Raw genomic sequence first — 15381 nt, 5'->3', positions numbered from 1 at the left:
GTATTCCTGAAATGGATAAGGGGACAATCCATGCAACATTAATGCAAATTAAAAACAATCACTACAAACGTCATCTAACCCTCCCAGTCCCTGGAGCTAAGGAGGCACAGGCATGCCTGAGCTCAGCCCAAGGGCTCTCTGCTTTCTTCATTCACCCACACCACAGCTTCCCACCCTCATCCTTGTGCTATTTTAAAGCAATACAATGAAGCTATACTAGAAAAAGGACTACAGGCACCGAGAGCTAGCTTTGAACCTGTCCGTGCTCTTCCCAGAAATATGTACACAGATCAGAATGGTATCATGTAGTCAGGACTCTGAAGAGGGGCAGGCACAGTTAGAGGGGCCATAGTGCTTCTGAAGAGACATAAAAAGGAAATCCAAGTCTTCCATGTACGTATCAAAGCCAGGTCCTCTAGGTATGTAAAGCAATACAGTCAAGAATATGAACAGAACTACACCATCCTCTGGCTTTTACAGGAAGTGCCAAATCATATGACCTGATTCATTCTGGTTAATGGACAGCTTCTGATCCTGGACAAGTGCTATAGGTTAGTCCTGCAATGTTCCTTAAAGATCCTTGTCTTAAAAGCTGTTCCCCAGAGTGGCATTACTGGAAGAGGGTAGAATCATTAAGTGGAGGCTAGTAGATCATAGGGGTGTGTTCTTGAAGAGAGGACCCCAATCTCTTCCTCTCTCCTCTCCTCAGCTATAGACTGAGTTCTGCTTCACCACATGATCCATGTCATAATGGTCCTCCCCATAGGACCTAAGGCAAAAGGGCCAAAGACAACCAAGTACTAAGCCCCATAAAACTATAAGCTCAAACGAACCCTCTTCTTAGTCACTGCACTTTATTCGCTGCAGTAAGGGAAAACTGTGTTCATCCATCCTATACAAGACAAGAAAGTGGAGACTTAACTGGCTGCCCAAGTTACACTGCTAGAGAGAGACAGATGGGCTTACTCACATTCCAAAGCCCTCAACCACTTTGGAAAACAGTCTCTAACCCCAATTAATTTGTGTCATTTGGTATAACCATATGATGAACTTAATACTCCATAGTATTTGTCTTGTTAAGTTTTTAATGGCATAGACAATTTCTAGAAATCCCACAGTAGAGACTCACAACTGAACTTAAGCTGTTCACGGCAAAGCACATGCAGCAAACTGAAGGGTAATTTAAAGATGCTGACACTGCACCAGAACAGAGTCAAAAGAATCTTCCAGGAGCCATCTTAGTCTATGGAAAAGAAGCGCCAGGTCCCAAGGGATGCAGCCCAACAACAAAGATTCAATGGTCATGATCTGTGTATGCTCAATAAGTTCAAATGTGAAGCAATGTACACAGAAGAGCAAATCTCTCCAAGCGAGAACAGTCTAACACAATTGTGAGGAAACTGTACAAGTTTTGTAGAAAGAACTCTGGGGACAAATGCATGTTGCCTTGGCTATATAAGATGTGAGCCACATGGATTTTTTTCAATGAAAAGCTTGCTTTTTTTTTTAAGCTTCTGTTATTTACTGAGTGCAGTCAAACAAACCTAAATAGTCTAATTTTTATTATGTATCATAGTAACTCTTCTACGTCATCATGAGTTACACACCTGCTGAAAATTAATAGACTTCTGTCTAATAAGAGTGCAAGAGTCACAGTGCAGCCTTTACCAACTGCAGTGTTCTCATTCTTAGGGGAGTACTGGCCAACAGACTGTAGTGTGAGCCAACAGCAGCCACATCACAAAAGTAAGAGAAACAGGTGAATTCACTGTAGTATTTTACTTAACCTAGTACGTCTAAAATATCATTCTAACTTATAATAAATATTCAATCATATAGCCTGGTATGGTGACAACAAACCTGTAGTTCCAGCTACATAGGAAGCAGAAGCAGGAAGATTGCTTGAGTCCAAGAATTCAAACCCAGCCTGCATAGAACAACACATAAGATACCAATTTTAAAAACAAAATTAAAAAAGGCTTACCAATTATGAATAATCCTGTTTTCATGAGCACACTACTAGGGGCTAGAGAGTCGGTTAAGTGGAAATGGTTGCTCTTTCAGGGTGTTTGATTCAGAGCACCCACATAGTGGCTCACAAGCCTCTCTAACTCCAGTTTGAAGGAATATGATGGCATCATCTGACCTCAACAGGTGCTAAGTAAGCATGCATGTGCTACATATACTATATGCAGGCACACATAACATAAAATGAATAAATCCAATTTAAAAAATTTTAAAAAGTAAAAAATACTGCTACATCTTTAAAATATAATGTGCATTTTCAGTTTCCAGCATATCTCAATTCAATTAGCCTCATGTGTTTAGAAGTTAGGCAATACAACTTTACAGATCTATATCATGCAAGCAGTCCATAATTTCCTAAGAGTAGAAAGAATTCATTTATTGATACAATTAATTTGGAATTAAATATAAACATTCTAAATGTTTCTCAATTTTTTCTTACATAAGTAGATTTTCCTTATGTGTTTATATCATGATGGATTCTTCTTTCTAAGTACCTTATGTTGATATAAATAGAAATGCTCAAACTAAGTTTCTTTACCAGAGTTAGAAGAGTTTCACTAATTTCTAAGTTTTTATTTGTGTAATTACTAGGTCTAGAATATATAAAATATAAAGTAGTCAACTCTCAGGAAAAGATAAGTAAGAAATGGTGCAGAGGCAGCATTCCTCTCAGACCCTAAAGACTCTCAGAACCACAACAACCAGGGGGAAATAATGGACCCTGCCAGGAAAATATACACTGATCACCAATATTTTTCATTGGAGAGGAGTTTGGGGAGACCACAAAGTAAAAAAATAGAAACTGACAAAATAAGACTGTACCCAAGGATAGCTGTCATGTGAGTTATCATACTCAAAGCCTCACCAGGAGAGTGCCCACTTTGTATGATATTGTTTAATACCTTCAAAATAGCCATCTTTAGATTACAATTAATCTTATTTTTACCATTTCCATTTAATTCATCTGAAATTCTTGCTATTATCAAAACAAGAATCAAAGACCCCTTTTCAAACTGTACTGGTCCAGGAGGTGCTACTTCAGCTGTTCTGGAAAGAAGTTCACATTGATTTTCAAAACTACTGTGACAGGGATTTTTTTTTTTTTAAAGAATTTGAGGGGTTTGCCTGACCACAGAGGCCACATGCCCATGGAGGGTAAAAGAGGTTGATGGATTCTTTGGAACTAGAATTACAGACAGCTGTAAGCTAGCATGTGGGTGCTAGAGACCAAACTATAGTCCTCTGCATGAGCACTGAGTGTTCTTAACCACTGAGACATTTCCTCAGCTCTGTGATGGTGAATTTTAATTGTCAATTTGACACAATCTAGAATTCACCTCAAGAGGAATCTGAAGAAGGACTGCCTAGATTAGGCTGTGAGCATGTCTAAGGAGGATCATACGGATTATATTACTTGGCATGGGGAGACTTACCCATTGTGGGTGGCACAACTGCCTGGGCAGGGTTAGTAATAGAGCAAGCTGAGCACTAGAATATATGACATCTTAACCCACTGCTCTCTGATCTTGACTATAGATGACATGTGACAGCTGCTGTAAGCTCCTGCTACCTTGACTTCCCCAAATAATGGACTGTAAAGCCTAGAATTGTGAGTTAAATAAACCCTTTCTTAAGCTGCTTTTGTCAAGGAATTTTTATCACAGCAACAAGCAAGAAATCTAATACAGCTACTGAGCACATTATATACTGCAGAAGAAGTGAACTACTAGATCAATAACAGAAACCCAAAGAACCAATGTGACATTGACAGCTAATGCAAATACAGTGCTTCTATATTTAATAACCTCAAAGTCCCCCAAGGGCCAACTACTGAGAAAAAGGGCCCAGCATCTCTGAATTCACCTGACCTTTAATCTGTGTTACAGAGAGGCCAAGCGACTGCAAAGAACTCTGGTCAACAGCTTATATTTAGTGTAATAAACAAGCCCATGTTCCACAGAAGTATTCAAAACTAAATTATGAATGGCACCAGTAGTTTTAACAATTTTGCTTCAAGGATGGGACCCAGGGTAGGATGACAGAACCACAGAAGAGCCTGGAGTGCAGTAGAACAGAAGACAAGTTACAAGTAAAATATTTTAAGATGAACTACAACCATCTCCAAAGTGTACTTTAAGGTTAATAATGTGAGCTGCACTTGAAAACTCGACCTTAATGTGGTGTGTATTAGATTAAGAGTTCTCTCTAGGGTGACAGGGCCCAGGGAAGAAGTGTATACAGAAATGTCACGTGACTACTCTGGGACATGTGCTGGGCAGGTGCCAAACCAGCAGGGTCTTCATTTGTTTGTTTGATTTTAAGTAATTTCTAAATATAACAGGCAACATGTCAGGGCAGATGTAAATGTGTTCTGTATATAACTACCTCAGTTGATCCCCTCCAGAACTTCAAATTTCATCAATAGTTGAAGTGGAAAGTTTTGGTTTCTTTGGAGACTCAGTTGTGTCATGTGATGCTTTTCTTCTGCTGAAGCAGACATGTGGGAGGATGTTCTGTTGAAAACAGATACATGGTGTTTTCTGGAAGCTGGCTGGAGAAAGGGCATGTGATGTTTTGCTAGAGTGGATGCTTGACAGGACACATGATGTTTGGAAAGGATGTAAGTATAACCCAGCAGACAGTGGGACACTGTGTGGCATTGGTTCACCTTGCCCTTCTTTGCTGACCCTGATCTTTGCTGCTGATGCTGTGGCACTGTTTCACCTTGCCTTCATCACTGATCATCATCATGACTAATGCATCAAAGAACTCATTCTGGCAGCTTCTTGCTGCTTCCGCCGACCTAGACCAACTGGCAGAGCTTTGCTGTTTCTTTTGTATCAAACTGGCATTGCTGATTTGTGAACAGTGTCTGTCAGTGGATTGAGCTACCGCTGCTGATTTGTGTGAACTGAACTTCTGATATCCTGACAATGAAGATTGAAATTACCCAAAAAACCCTATTTCTAAGCAGGCCCACATCCCCCTTTGTCCTAACAACCTTTCCTTTCTACTCTCTAAGGTGGGTGGTGGGCTAGAAGCAAGGTTAAAGTGTTTAAAAATCCCTATTAAAGTAGGTTTTGAAAAATCTAAGCCTGCAAATAGCTTTATAATGAGAACACAGATTAACTGATGAGGGTGAGGCAGGTCAAAGCCTCATGTTTCCACCAATGTGGTAGACACTGTGCTGGGCAGCAGGAGACCCAGAGCTTTCAGGCAGGAGCCTTTCCTCTGAGCCCCAGTGCATTCACTATGTTTCCTACTTGAAATCTCACTTGGATGTCTCAAAAGCCCTTCAAAAGTCAACATAATCTCCCCTCACTGACTCGTGGGCCATTCTTGTATTCTACTTCCATAAAAGGCACTGCAATCCAAAAATCCAAAAACTTCATCTTCCAACATTTCCTCCTCTGATTTATAACCTGCAGACAGCCACCAAGTTCTACCACTTTTATGTCCTAAATAGTTCTAGATAGTTACTAACAATCCTAGTACAAGTCACTGTCATGTCTCCATCTATGGCAAAGCCCATGCTCAACCTCTGATACGTTCTTTTTTCCCAATGTTTTTATTTTTAAATTTAAGCAGTAAGACACCAACACACCTCTCAGCCACTTCTCCATGCTTCCTGTATAAAGGAAAACATCCTCAATACAACATCCAAAGTCCACCCGATCATTCTATGGCCTACTTCAGCTGCTTTAATTTAGAACAACTGTCTTGCTCTCCTCTTAGCTGTACAGAATGTTTTGAGTTTCTCCAATAAGGTCTCTTTCCACCTGAGAGCCCTCACATTCCTAACTACAATTCAAAGACATATACAATGTACTGGTTAAACAAAGGTTGTAGGATGAGCACTGTGGTGTTGGTGGTAGCATCCATGCTCCTGGTGAAGGAAAGTACTCACGATGAACACTGTTCATCTGCACCATGGAAAACTGTCTGCATGAAAGATGCCTACAAGAATCTGGGATTCACATCAGATCTCAAGCCTCCAGTTACCTTCCAAATATTAATGGATATCATGATAAATATCAGTAGATAAAGGCCATATAAAATAATTTGGAGCTTATTTAGATAACTGTGTTTTATAAAGCTTCAGGCAGTAATAAGTAAAAGTTCTAAATAGGTTGGAAAAGAGACTCTGACAAAAGCCAACTATGTCAGGTCATAGCAAAACACAGAGATGTCTCCAGAGATGTGCACTCTTAGCTGCTATGCGTGGTCATGCAGCAGTCACCAAAACTCAGAAGTCCATGTCATAAGAATCAAGCTATCAATTATTTGACTGTGAATTTAGAATAACACAACTGCTAAGCCAGCAATAAAAAGGGGGTTTTATACACTCTGGCCAAATACAATTGCCACCATTTCCAGACTGGATCAATGTAATCTGGGATGTATAAAGCCTAAAACACTTTCTCTGAGGTAGCACAACTTATGTTTATAATCACAATTAAGTGTGTAGTAAAAGCACAACTGGGTGGATGTACAGCAACTCTTTCATACTGTCAGAGGCGAGGCCAGCTTAAACTCTTCACATCTTAACTCAGTCAGTCTTTTCAAGATTCCCATAAATGGTATCGGTTAGGAGCACTGGATGCTCTTTCAGAGAACCCAGGTTCAATTCCCAGCACCTGTACGACTGCTCACAACTGTCTGTCACCCCAGTCCCAGGGAATCACCACCCTCTTCTGGCTTCCTCAGGCATCAGCAATACATATGGAGCACAAGCATACATTCAAACACAACAGCCATACACATTTTAAATAAAGAATCTCAATAAAGATACTAATATTATCCTCATCTCCCAAAGAAGGCATGAAGAAGGTTAACTAGCTTGTCTAGAAGCTCAGAATCAATATGCCAGATGCAAGATTCAGGTGAAAACTGTTAATATTAACTATTACACCATGCTGTCTGATATGGAAACGATCAGAGGTTCATGAGAAGGAGTCACAAACAACTAAGACTGTGCTTCAAAATTACAAGGAAAAAAAAAACCCCTGGAACTGACAAGCAGGTACTGCACATACCTCCTACAGAGAGACAGTACGTTCTGTTTCACACATGGGTGATACCAGCAGAGCTTTCAACCTAAAAGCAGTACATCATCATGGCAGAAAGGCTGAACAGAGGACACTATTCACCGCCATGACCAGGAAGCCAGAGAGAGAAGTGTGCAAGGCTGGGGTAATGCCGCTAACCTGATGACCTCCCACAAAGCTCTCCCCTACAGTGTCAGCCACAGGGGAATAGTCTTTAGCACAGGGCTTTGGGAGACTTCCCAGACCCAGTCCACAGCACCCTGAATGTCAACCATTTGTAAACTGGAATCCACGCTGCTGCTGCTGCTCACCACTTTGAAACGGCATTGTTCTAACTAATGTGCTCCAGAAACATCTGATAACTCCAATGCTGAGTCTTAATTTAGCTGCAGCCAATAGCAACACAACAACAACAACACAACTCTGCCAACTTGGGCTACTTATCTAAAACCTACCCAGTGTAACAAGCTCGGCATGATGATGCACTAACTTCCTGTTTTTAGAACCAATGACTTCAAACTGTCAGGCCTAAACTTACCTTCTATCATCGGTCATCATCCATCATCCATGTGGCATGACTAAGGAATACTGACACATGGGCTTTTCCATCAGCAGCTCCTCGGACCAAGAGACTGCTGGGGCAAATTCTACATTCATATTTATAACAGTTAGGACATACAAAACTAGAACCACTGTGAATACCACTAATGCTCTTGCAATTTAAAGAGCTTAATCTCTTACATTCAGACAAATTATTATTTAGCTAGAATGTCCAATGTCAAGAGTATTTTTTAAAAGATCATTATAAGGGCTGTCAACAATTCATGGTTGCAGAAAGATTTCAGAAGTTAACTTGATTTAGGTCATGCAGCTGTCAACCAGCAGCCCCAATTGAAATCCAGGCACTCGTTTGAGGAACATCAGCTTTTACACTAGTGTAAACTACTGCCACTATTGGGGCTGGAAGACAAGGTTTTAGTAGCCAGAGCAAGGGAATCAGTGAATCCAGCTGCTGCCAGAATGCACCTCTTGTATCACTTCATACCTCATCTGAATTAGGTAAAAAGAGTTGAAATAGAAGGCCCCATCCAGCAGGTAAGCTAAGACAGCAGGTAAGCTAAGTCTTACCAGGTGAGTGTAGCTATCACAAACATTAACAAGAGTAACTGGTCCAGGCATGACGCAAGATGTTAAGAAAGGAGAACTAAGATGTCAGGAATCTGACAATCATAAAATAACTAACTGGTGGGGATGCTCAGTGAGCAGCTGTGAGTATTGACTGGGAACGTAAGATTGTACTGACTGAACCAACAATCAATTCTGGTCATCTACCTTACCAACTGGGAGCATCGGCTAACACTAGTAAATGAACTGGCAGTATGGAGCCTGCCTTTCCATCCTGAACTGGGTAAGACAGGCAGTCAGAAGAGGAGGTAGTCTCCTCTCTGGGAGTCCGGGAATGTAAGTGTGGGAGAGACTGAGGAGGTTTTAACCATGCAGAGAACTGTCCTGCTCAGTGGTGTAGGAGCTGAGATGGAGCCAACTCTCCCTACAACACTGGGAAAAAGGCTAAATAAGCATAAGCACTGTTAAATGCTATTGAGAACGCTAGTTTTATGTTGAACTTTCTTCAAGTCTTTATTGTAAATATCTCATAAAGTTTTTCTGTCAATGAGCTAAACTACCAGGAGCAGCTGTTCAGGTCTTTGAATAGCAGTACACAGCCTTCCCTTATGGCAGGCATCCCTTCTCTGGCAACCGACCAGACTGCCCTCATGGTAGCTTGGCTGTCTTGGATACTTAACAATTACTGTGAGCATGTTTGGCTGCATGTGTCAATACACCTAAAGCCAGGACTCCTGCTCAGAGAGCCTTTTCTCCAGTCACAACCACTTCAGACAAGCTGGCCTGGTCCTGGAAAGCTTTGTGCCAGGATAACAAACCATGCTAAACTTTAGATGGCCTTATATCTCTTCTCATTCAAGGTGAGGAACAAGCAAGCACCTCCTGAGTAACTGTGCACAAGGCAGTGACTGGTGAGGCTGAAAGCTGGGGTAATGACTGGCCTGAACACTCTCCTTCAGTTGTACATCACACCCTCCTCTCCACTGTATAACCAAGCTGCCCAGCATCCTCCTCTGCTACCTACCCCAGTGCTGTAATTCTAGACCCAGTACATTTTTCTTATCTACTAATCAATCTTAAAAGTAGAATGGGCTGAAATGGTAGCATGAAAAACAAGTGGTGGCCCAAGAAATGGAGATGGAGTGGCTGCCACCCCAGCAGTGACACCAAGAAGATAGTGATGAGTCCAGAGAGCAGCAGGAACAACAGGGGCAGAAGTAACAGCAGCAGATGATAAAGGGTGATAGAAATACAAAGAAAGTAGAAAGGCAAGGAGACCTCAAACACCATTCTCTTAGGCATGCCTAAGAGTCTCTAAGCCTTGAAGGCTGCTCTTGACATGGGCAACTCACAAGCTAAATCATGCCACTTATGGAGTCTAACATCCAAACCACTAGACCTGTGAACATGGCTGTCCCTGACTGCTGTTCTCACTAGCTACTGCTTAGAACTGAGACTTGGACTCGTAGGGCCACTGGCAATCTGAGCCCTGGGGCAGTAAGCTTCTTACCTGACCATATACAGCTAGATGGCTCTGGCTCCTAAGGCCTAGGGCTATAAAGCTCTAGTTTTCAAGACTTGGAGCTATAAGCCCCTGAGTCTGACTGTCCTATATAAGCCTTAGGCATTCAAGGTCCCAGGCTTAGAGCCGACTAAGTTCTTACGCTCCACAAGTCTACCTGAGTAAAGCAGTAACATCCCTACTGGCAAACAAAACAAAACCCCACCACCACCACCATCAACAACAAATCACTTACCTAACAAGCAAACCAGGGGTCAGGGAGTCCAAAGGAGAACCTGGATGGAGATGCTCAAGCACTGTGGATCGGAACACTGACCCCTACTGCCCTTTTGAAGGGCAAATGGGTAATACATCTCAAGAATTTTAAGTAATTGGTAACTCCATTTCTCCAATATATGCCAAGTAGCTTATTAAGAACAGAGGCAGGGACTTAGCTACAAGAATGTTTCTTTCAGTATTATTAACTACCTTAAAATCTGGTACCAACATAAACATCTAACAGAAGGAGAGCAATCAAATATATCCAAGAATCACATTCATATGAAAACACTATGCTGACTTGATATGAAATGTTGTAGAATGATGATAAATTGGAAGAATACTCATGATATATTATGTAAAGGCAAGTTATAAAGCAATACATGTAATATGATACCCAATTTTTAAGGTTCTATTTGCATAAAAAGGTGATCAGCAAATCAAATGTTGAATGTTGTTATCTTCAAGGTACAGAATTAAAGGTGATTTTATCTATTTATAACTAACATTTCCTGCAATAAAACTTGTATTATAATCTAACAGAAGTATGGAGACTGGTGATGCTAAAAATTATATTTAAAAAATAAATAATTATATGCCAAAATTAAATTTCTATCAGTCAACAAACATCAGTGATTATATCTGAATGTTGAGGCTGGGATAACCAGCTGAGGTGAGAACACAGTGAAGGCTGCTGGCAAATCCACCTGCTTTAAAGGATGATCCGTGTGGAATATCCGTCACTACAGCCAACATCCAGTATGTGCTTGCTGCATGAATAATCCTGTTGACATTCAGCCAAGCATTGCAAAGAGGCATTGTGTTAAAACTTTAAAAAGAAGCCTGCTTCATTACTGATATTTAGAGACTGCCAAGTTCAATTAAAAACACAAAGATACTTATATGTGAGTAAAGAGTTCGTGAGCTCTCATATGGTATTCATTTATACGGCACTTCAGGGTCTACAGCTCAGATGCCAGACAGACCAGATGCCAGATTTTCCTCTAACTTATACTCTATACCACTTATCAATACTTCACTACACTTGACAAGTGTCTAAAACAAACAATCCAAACCGACTACTGTACTGGGGTTTGTTCCTAGTAACATTTTATTTGTCTTAAAAATATATATTCTTTTTAATCATGTGCATATCGGGGGGAGGCATAGATGCATGCAGGTGCTTGTGAGTCACCTGATATGGGTCTTGGAATCAAACTCTGGTCCTCTTGCAAGAACAGGAAGTGCTGTTAACTGCTGAGCCATCTCTCCAGCTCCTAACTGTTGGAACCGAATATTTTAAATTTTAATTACCTTAATTGTTTCAGTATTTAGAAGCCAAAAATTCAGACCTGAAGAGAAGTAATGAAAAAGTGTGGAATATTAAAAAAAAAAAACCTGGTTTGAATCCAAATTGCCACTTGCTAGCCGAGTGACTCTGTGAACTATGAGAAAATTTTGCTGTGAGAGTTCAAAGTAGTGTGACACGGTACTGGACGTACAATACCCAACTTCCACACCTCTTCACTTTCCTTGAGAAACTTTTTCTTTTTCAAATTGAAAACAAGTAACTAAGGAACTGGATAGCTATGGATACCCAATTGGATATGGAGTGAGTCTTTTAACTGTACAGCAAGTATCAGGAAATAAGAGGAAACAGATAAGATGAACGCACATGTCCCCAGTATAGCTTTACCCTGTAGTATAAAGGAGACCTCTGAGTCCCTACCCTGGTAGGAAGAACATTCATAAAAACAATGGGGAAAGCACTTAACAAAGCATGTTCCTAACAGCATCCTTCCTCTGCCCCATCCTCCCACCCCCACTGCTGTAACAAGCACCTTTCCTAGAAACAGAAACCCCTATGAATACCAGTGAGCTGCACTAAAATTTAACCTGCACTACTGAATTCAAAAGAAGTACCCAAGAGGTACAACTGTCTTATTTGTTTCAGTGTTTTCTCTGAATGTGCACATTTATTTCATCAGGTAAAGAAACCTTCCAGATTTTATCTTAGAACCACTTAAGGACATATTCAAAAGGTCTGAGGATCAAACAAAGCCACCTATCCATAACACACCCTGCTCACAAAAGTGTCCCAGAAACTCTACATAAACAAAATCCCTCTGTCCATTTCTAGGAGATAATACTGCTTCTGTATACGACAGTATGCCTTACACACCCGCAGCAACTTCGTCTTCTTCCTCTACTGAAATAGAGCATCTGTTGCTTACAAAACACTGAAGTCATTTCCACAGACAAAAAAAAAAAAAAAAAAAAAAAAAAAAGCAGTGGCTAGGGAAGCTGACCCATGTGCTGCCCAGCAAGCTTCTGTAAGATGCCCAGTTAATGTCTTTATCATAGATTGCCTGACTCACAACTCTCAATCCTCTTTGTATTAGGACTTAACAACTGTCTCTTGGCACTACCAGCTGAAGTAATTTCTTAAAGATAAACAAGTAGAAAACACACCTTAAAGAAGTCTACAGTGGATCTGAAAAGGAAAACATGATTTTGAGGTTGAATGTCTGTGATTAATAAGAGTTCACAGATAATACCGTTAGGTGGTTTTCCTGAAATGGACACAATCCTCATAACTCTTTCAGAGACTGCAGTGGCTGTTTCTGTTTTATAGATGAAGAAACGGAGACTAATGGCAAATTATCCAAGCTATGATGGCCCATAAACAGTATGACCAGAGAGCCAGGTCCTCTTAATAACTCACAATCCAAACCCCAAGGCCTTCCTTGCCATTTACAGCATGTAAGTACTTTCTTTATAGACCTGGGTATCATTTCTGATACCATTTTAATGTGAACATTCTATAACAGGAAATAGCCTCAAGATCTCACGCTATGGGTGTACTACTGTCTTAGGTAATAAACAAGATGACCCAATTAGTTCATTACTATTTGTAGTAAGTAGCTGCCTCCACAGAAAATCGTAAGAAAATGAAGCTCAGATGGACAGCAGGAGTGCTAATCACAAGCACTGGCATCCACTGGATGCCACAGCACATGCTCTCTTCACTACAAAGATTGCTTGATACCTCCAACAAAGTTTTAATAGTGACAAGTTGATTTTTCAGAGTTTTCCAATATGATACATCAGCACCAGTAAAAGAACAACTAATTCTTCACTACCTCTGGGAAAACTACATATGGTATCCTGTGGGTGCACAAATACATTGTCTGAAATGAGAACAACCTGGTTCAAACCCTGTTTGTCCTTAGAGAACTCAAACGTCAAACACCCGATTCCTCAGTGTCCCCCGGTAAGACGATCTACGCTGAAACACGTTTAGCATTTTACCATGCACGGACTATTTTAGTACTAATTATTCATAAACTTTAAAATACTGTTTTCCAAATGGAGTATTTTATCCAGTTTCTATAAAACTATATTCTTTTCTTATTTATACAGAACAGAAGATGAAAAAGACGGATGTGCTCTACATACAGGTAGCAAACATATTGTACTCTGCAACTTATCTTTCTGAATTTCCCAGTCACTTGCTCTTCCTTTTGACCTTCGCTAATGTCCACTTATATCACATGCCTTTTTTTCCAATAAGCTGTGCATTGTTTTATTAGCTTAACAGCTAATATTAATGCTTTAAATGTATACATTCTCAAAATACACAAAACTTCTTAGATATCCTAGTAATATCTTCAAAAAATATTATAGTATAGGTCTGGAAATAATAATTAGATATACCCAGATGGGTTTCAAGACAAGCACACACAATGGAATCTTGTGCATTTCTGTACAATATTACAATAGTAAATGCTTAAACACATCACATTGCTCATACCCCCACACCCCCAGCACTCCTCAGGAAGATGAATCCAGGTAAAAATTGCAGTTTTTCTATAAGACTTTCTGGCACTTTCTATGTAATAATAAAAAAGGATGGCATCTTAGAAATGCCCTTATTTTCCCTGCTGCATTATTAATAACACTTGTTTTTTTCTTTCCTATACCAGAACGCATTGCAATTACACTATAACATAACAAAGATGGCAAGGTGGCTTATTTTTTTCTACACGGGAATTACTACTGAATATTAAAAATTAAATTACAATTGTATTCAGTACACTGGCTATATTTTTACTTAATTAAAAAGGCTACTCTGTAGCTCTTTCCTTAAACTTGTTCCCAAAGTACTAAACATTCCGAAACAAGACCAGTGGGTAACTGACCAGCCTCACCAACTGAAGCACGAGGGTGGGGCAGCGGCCCTGACAACTGCCTTTTTCTTCAATTAGGCAAACACTGAGATCTGCTTATAAATAAACCACTAGCAAGGCGGTGGGCAGAGGTACAAAGGAGATTGGGTCCCCGGACCTACAGAGCAGAGACTGTGCTGAAGACACGGTGGAAGAAAAGGACACCAGCTTCTGCGCAGGCAGGGATCCCCACACGCGAGGCTGAGCCTTGGTCCTCACTCCAACCGAGGAGGGACCCACCCTCGGAGCACGCCGCGGGCAGCGGGAAGAAAGGGGCCTAGCGCCCGCAGAGGGCGACAGGAACCCGGGTGCGGCTCGCGGTTTCCTCCCGGCCGTCCCTGCCCAGAGTCAAGAGCATGACAGAGGTCGTCCGGGATCCCGGGCGCGGCCACCGCACCCCGCGGGCACCCAGGTCCGGTCGGGTCGGGTCGGGTGGGACTCAGGCCGGGCCTCGCCCTCCGCCGCCCAGCCCCGCGCGCCCCGCCCACCCTCTCCCCCCGGCGCTGCGCCCCCCTGCTTACTTTCTGCGAGTCCATGGCGAGGGACTAAGCCCTCTGGGCCTAACCCGTCACCGGAGCTGAGTGAGAAGCTGGAGGAGCCTTTGAGACCCGCTACCTCTGCCGCCGTCCGCGCTGTCCCGTCCCGCAGAGATCCCGCCCGTCCGCGCCCAACCCGCGCGCGCGCCGCTGCCGAGCCTCGGTTGCCAGGGTGAAAGGGCGGCCCGCGGGAGGGTGGGGTGCGAGCGCGCAACGCATGCGCATGCGTGTGCTGACACCCGCACGGGCGGAGAGGATGGAGCGCTGCCTGTCCTCCTGTGCCTTCTTTCTGCAGCTGCTTCTTTCCTTGCATTCTTTTTCTTGTGCCATCGCTGTGGGCCTTGCAATGAGCCATCGGGCACCCAGCAGCCAGGCCTGTACAGAGGGCCTGGGAGCTAGCTCTGCCCAAGTAGCATCAATCACCTGCAGCGTCTCTCCACTTAGCCTTGGTAGGCCAAGCCCGGATATCCACCTGGAAGAAACATGCTAGGATGGAGAGGTCTCAGAAACGTGGGGAAGGGTCTTCAGGGGACATGGTGGAAACCTGAAAGGATTCTCGGACAAGGGGTAGAAAGAAGTTACAGAAACGTGGGTATGGGACCACATGCCTGGCCAACTTTGCCCTACTAGTGCCT

The 15381-nt window shown here is 42.1% G+C and overlaps 1 protein-coding gene across 1 annotated transcript in view; it reads right to left on the bottom strand.

The window, feature by feature from the left end:
• Fsd1l (fibronectin type III and SPRY domain containing 1 like) overlaps positions 1-14838 on the bottom strand; it is a 63640-nt gene extending 48802 nt beyond the window's left edge. Inside the window, exon 1 of the mRNA XM_028779965.1 lies at positions 14732-14838. Coding sequence (XP_028635798.1) covers positions 14732-14746 — 15 coding nt within the window. The 5' untranslated portion in view covers positions 14747-14838. The remainder of the gene's footprint in view (positions 1-14731) is intronic.
• Positions 14839-15381: the final 543 nt, after the last annotated feature.

This window comes from Grammomys surdaster, unplaced genomic scaffold (assembly GCF_004785775.1).
Source record: "Grammomys surdaster isolate TR1022 unplaced genomic scaffold, NIH_TR_1.0 363, whole genome shotgun sequence".
NCBI classification, from domain to species: Eukaryota; Metazoa; Chordata; class Mammalia; order Rodentia; family Muridae; genus Grammomys; species Grammomys surdaster.
This window is presented reverse-complemented; position numbering and strand designations above follow the sequence as displayed.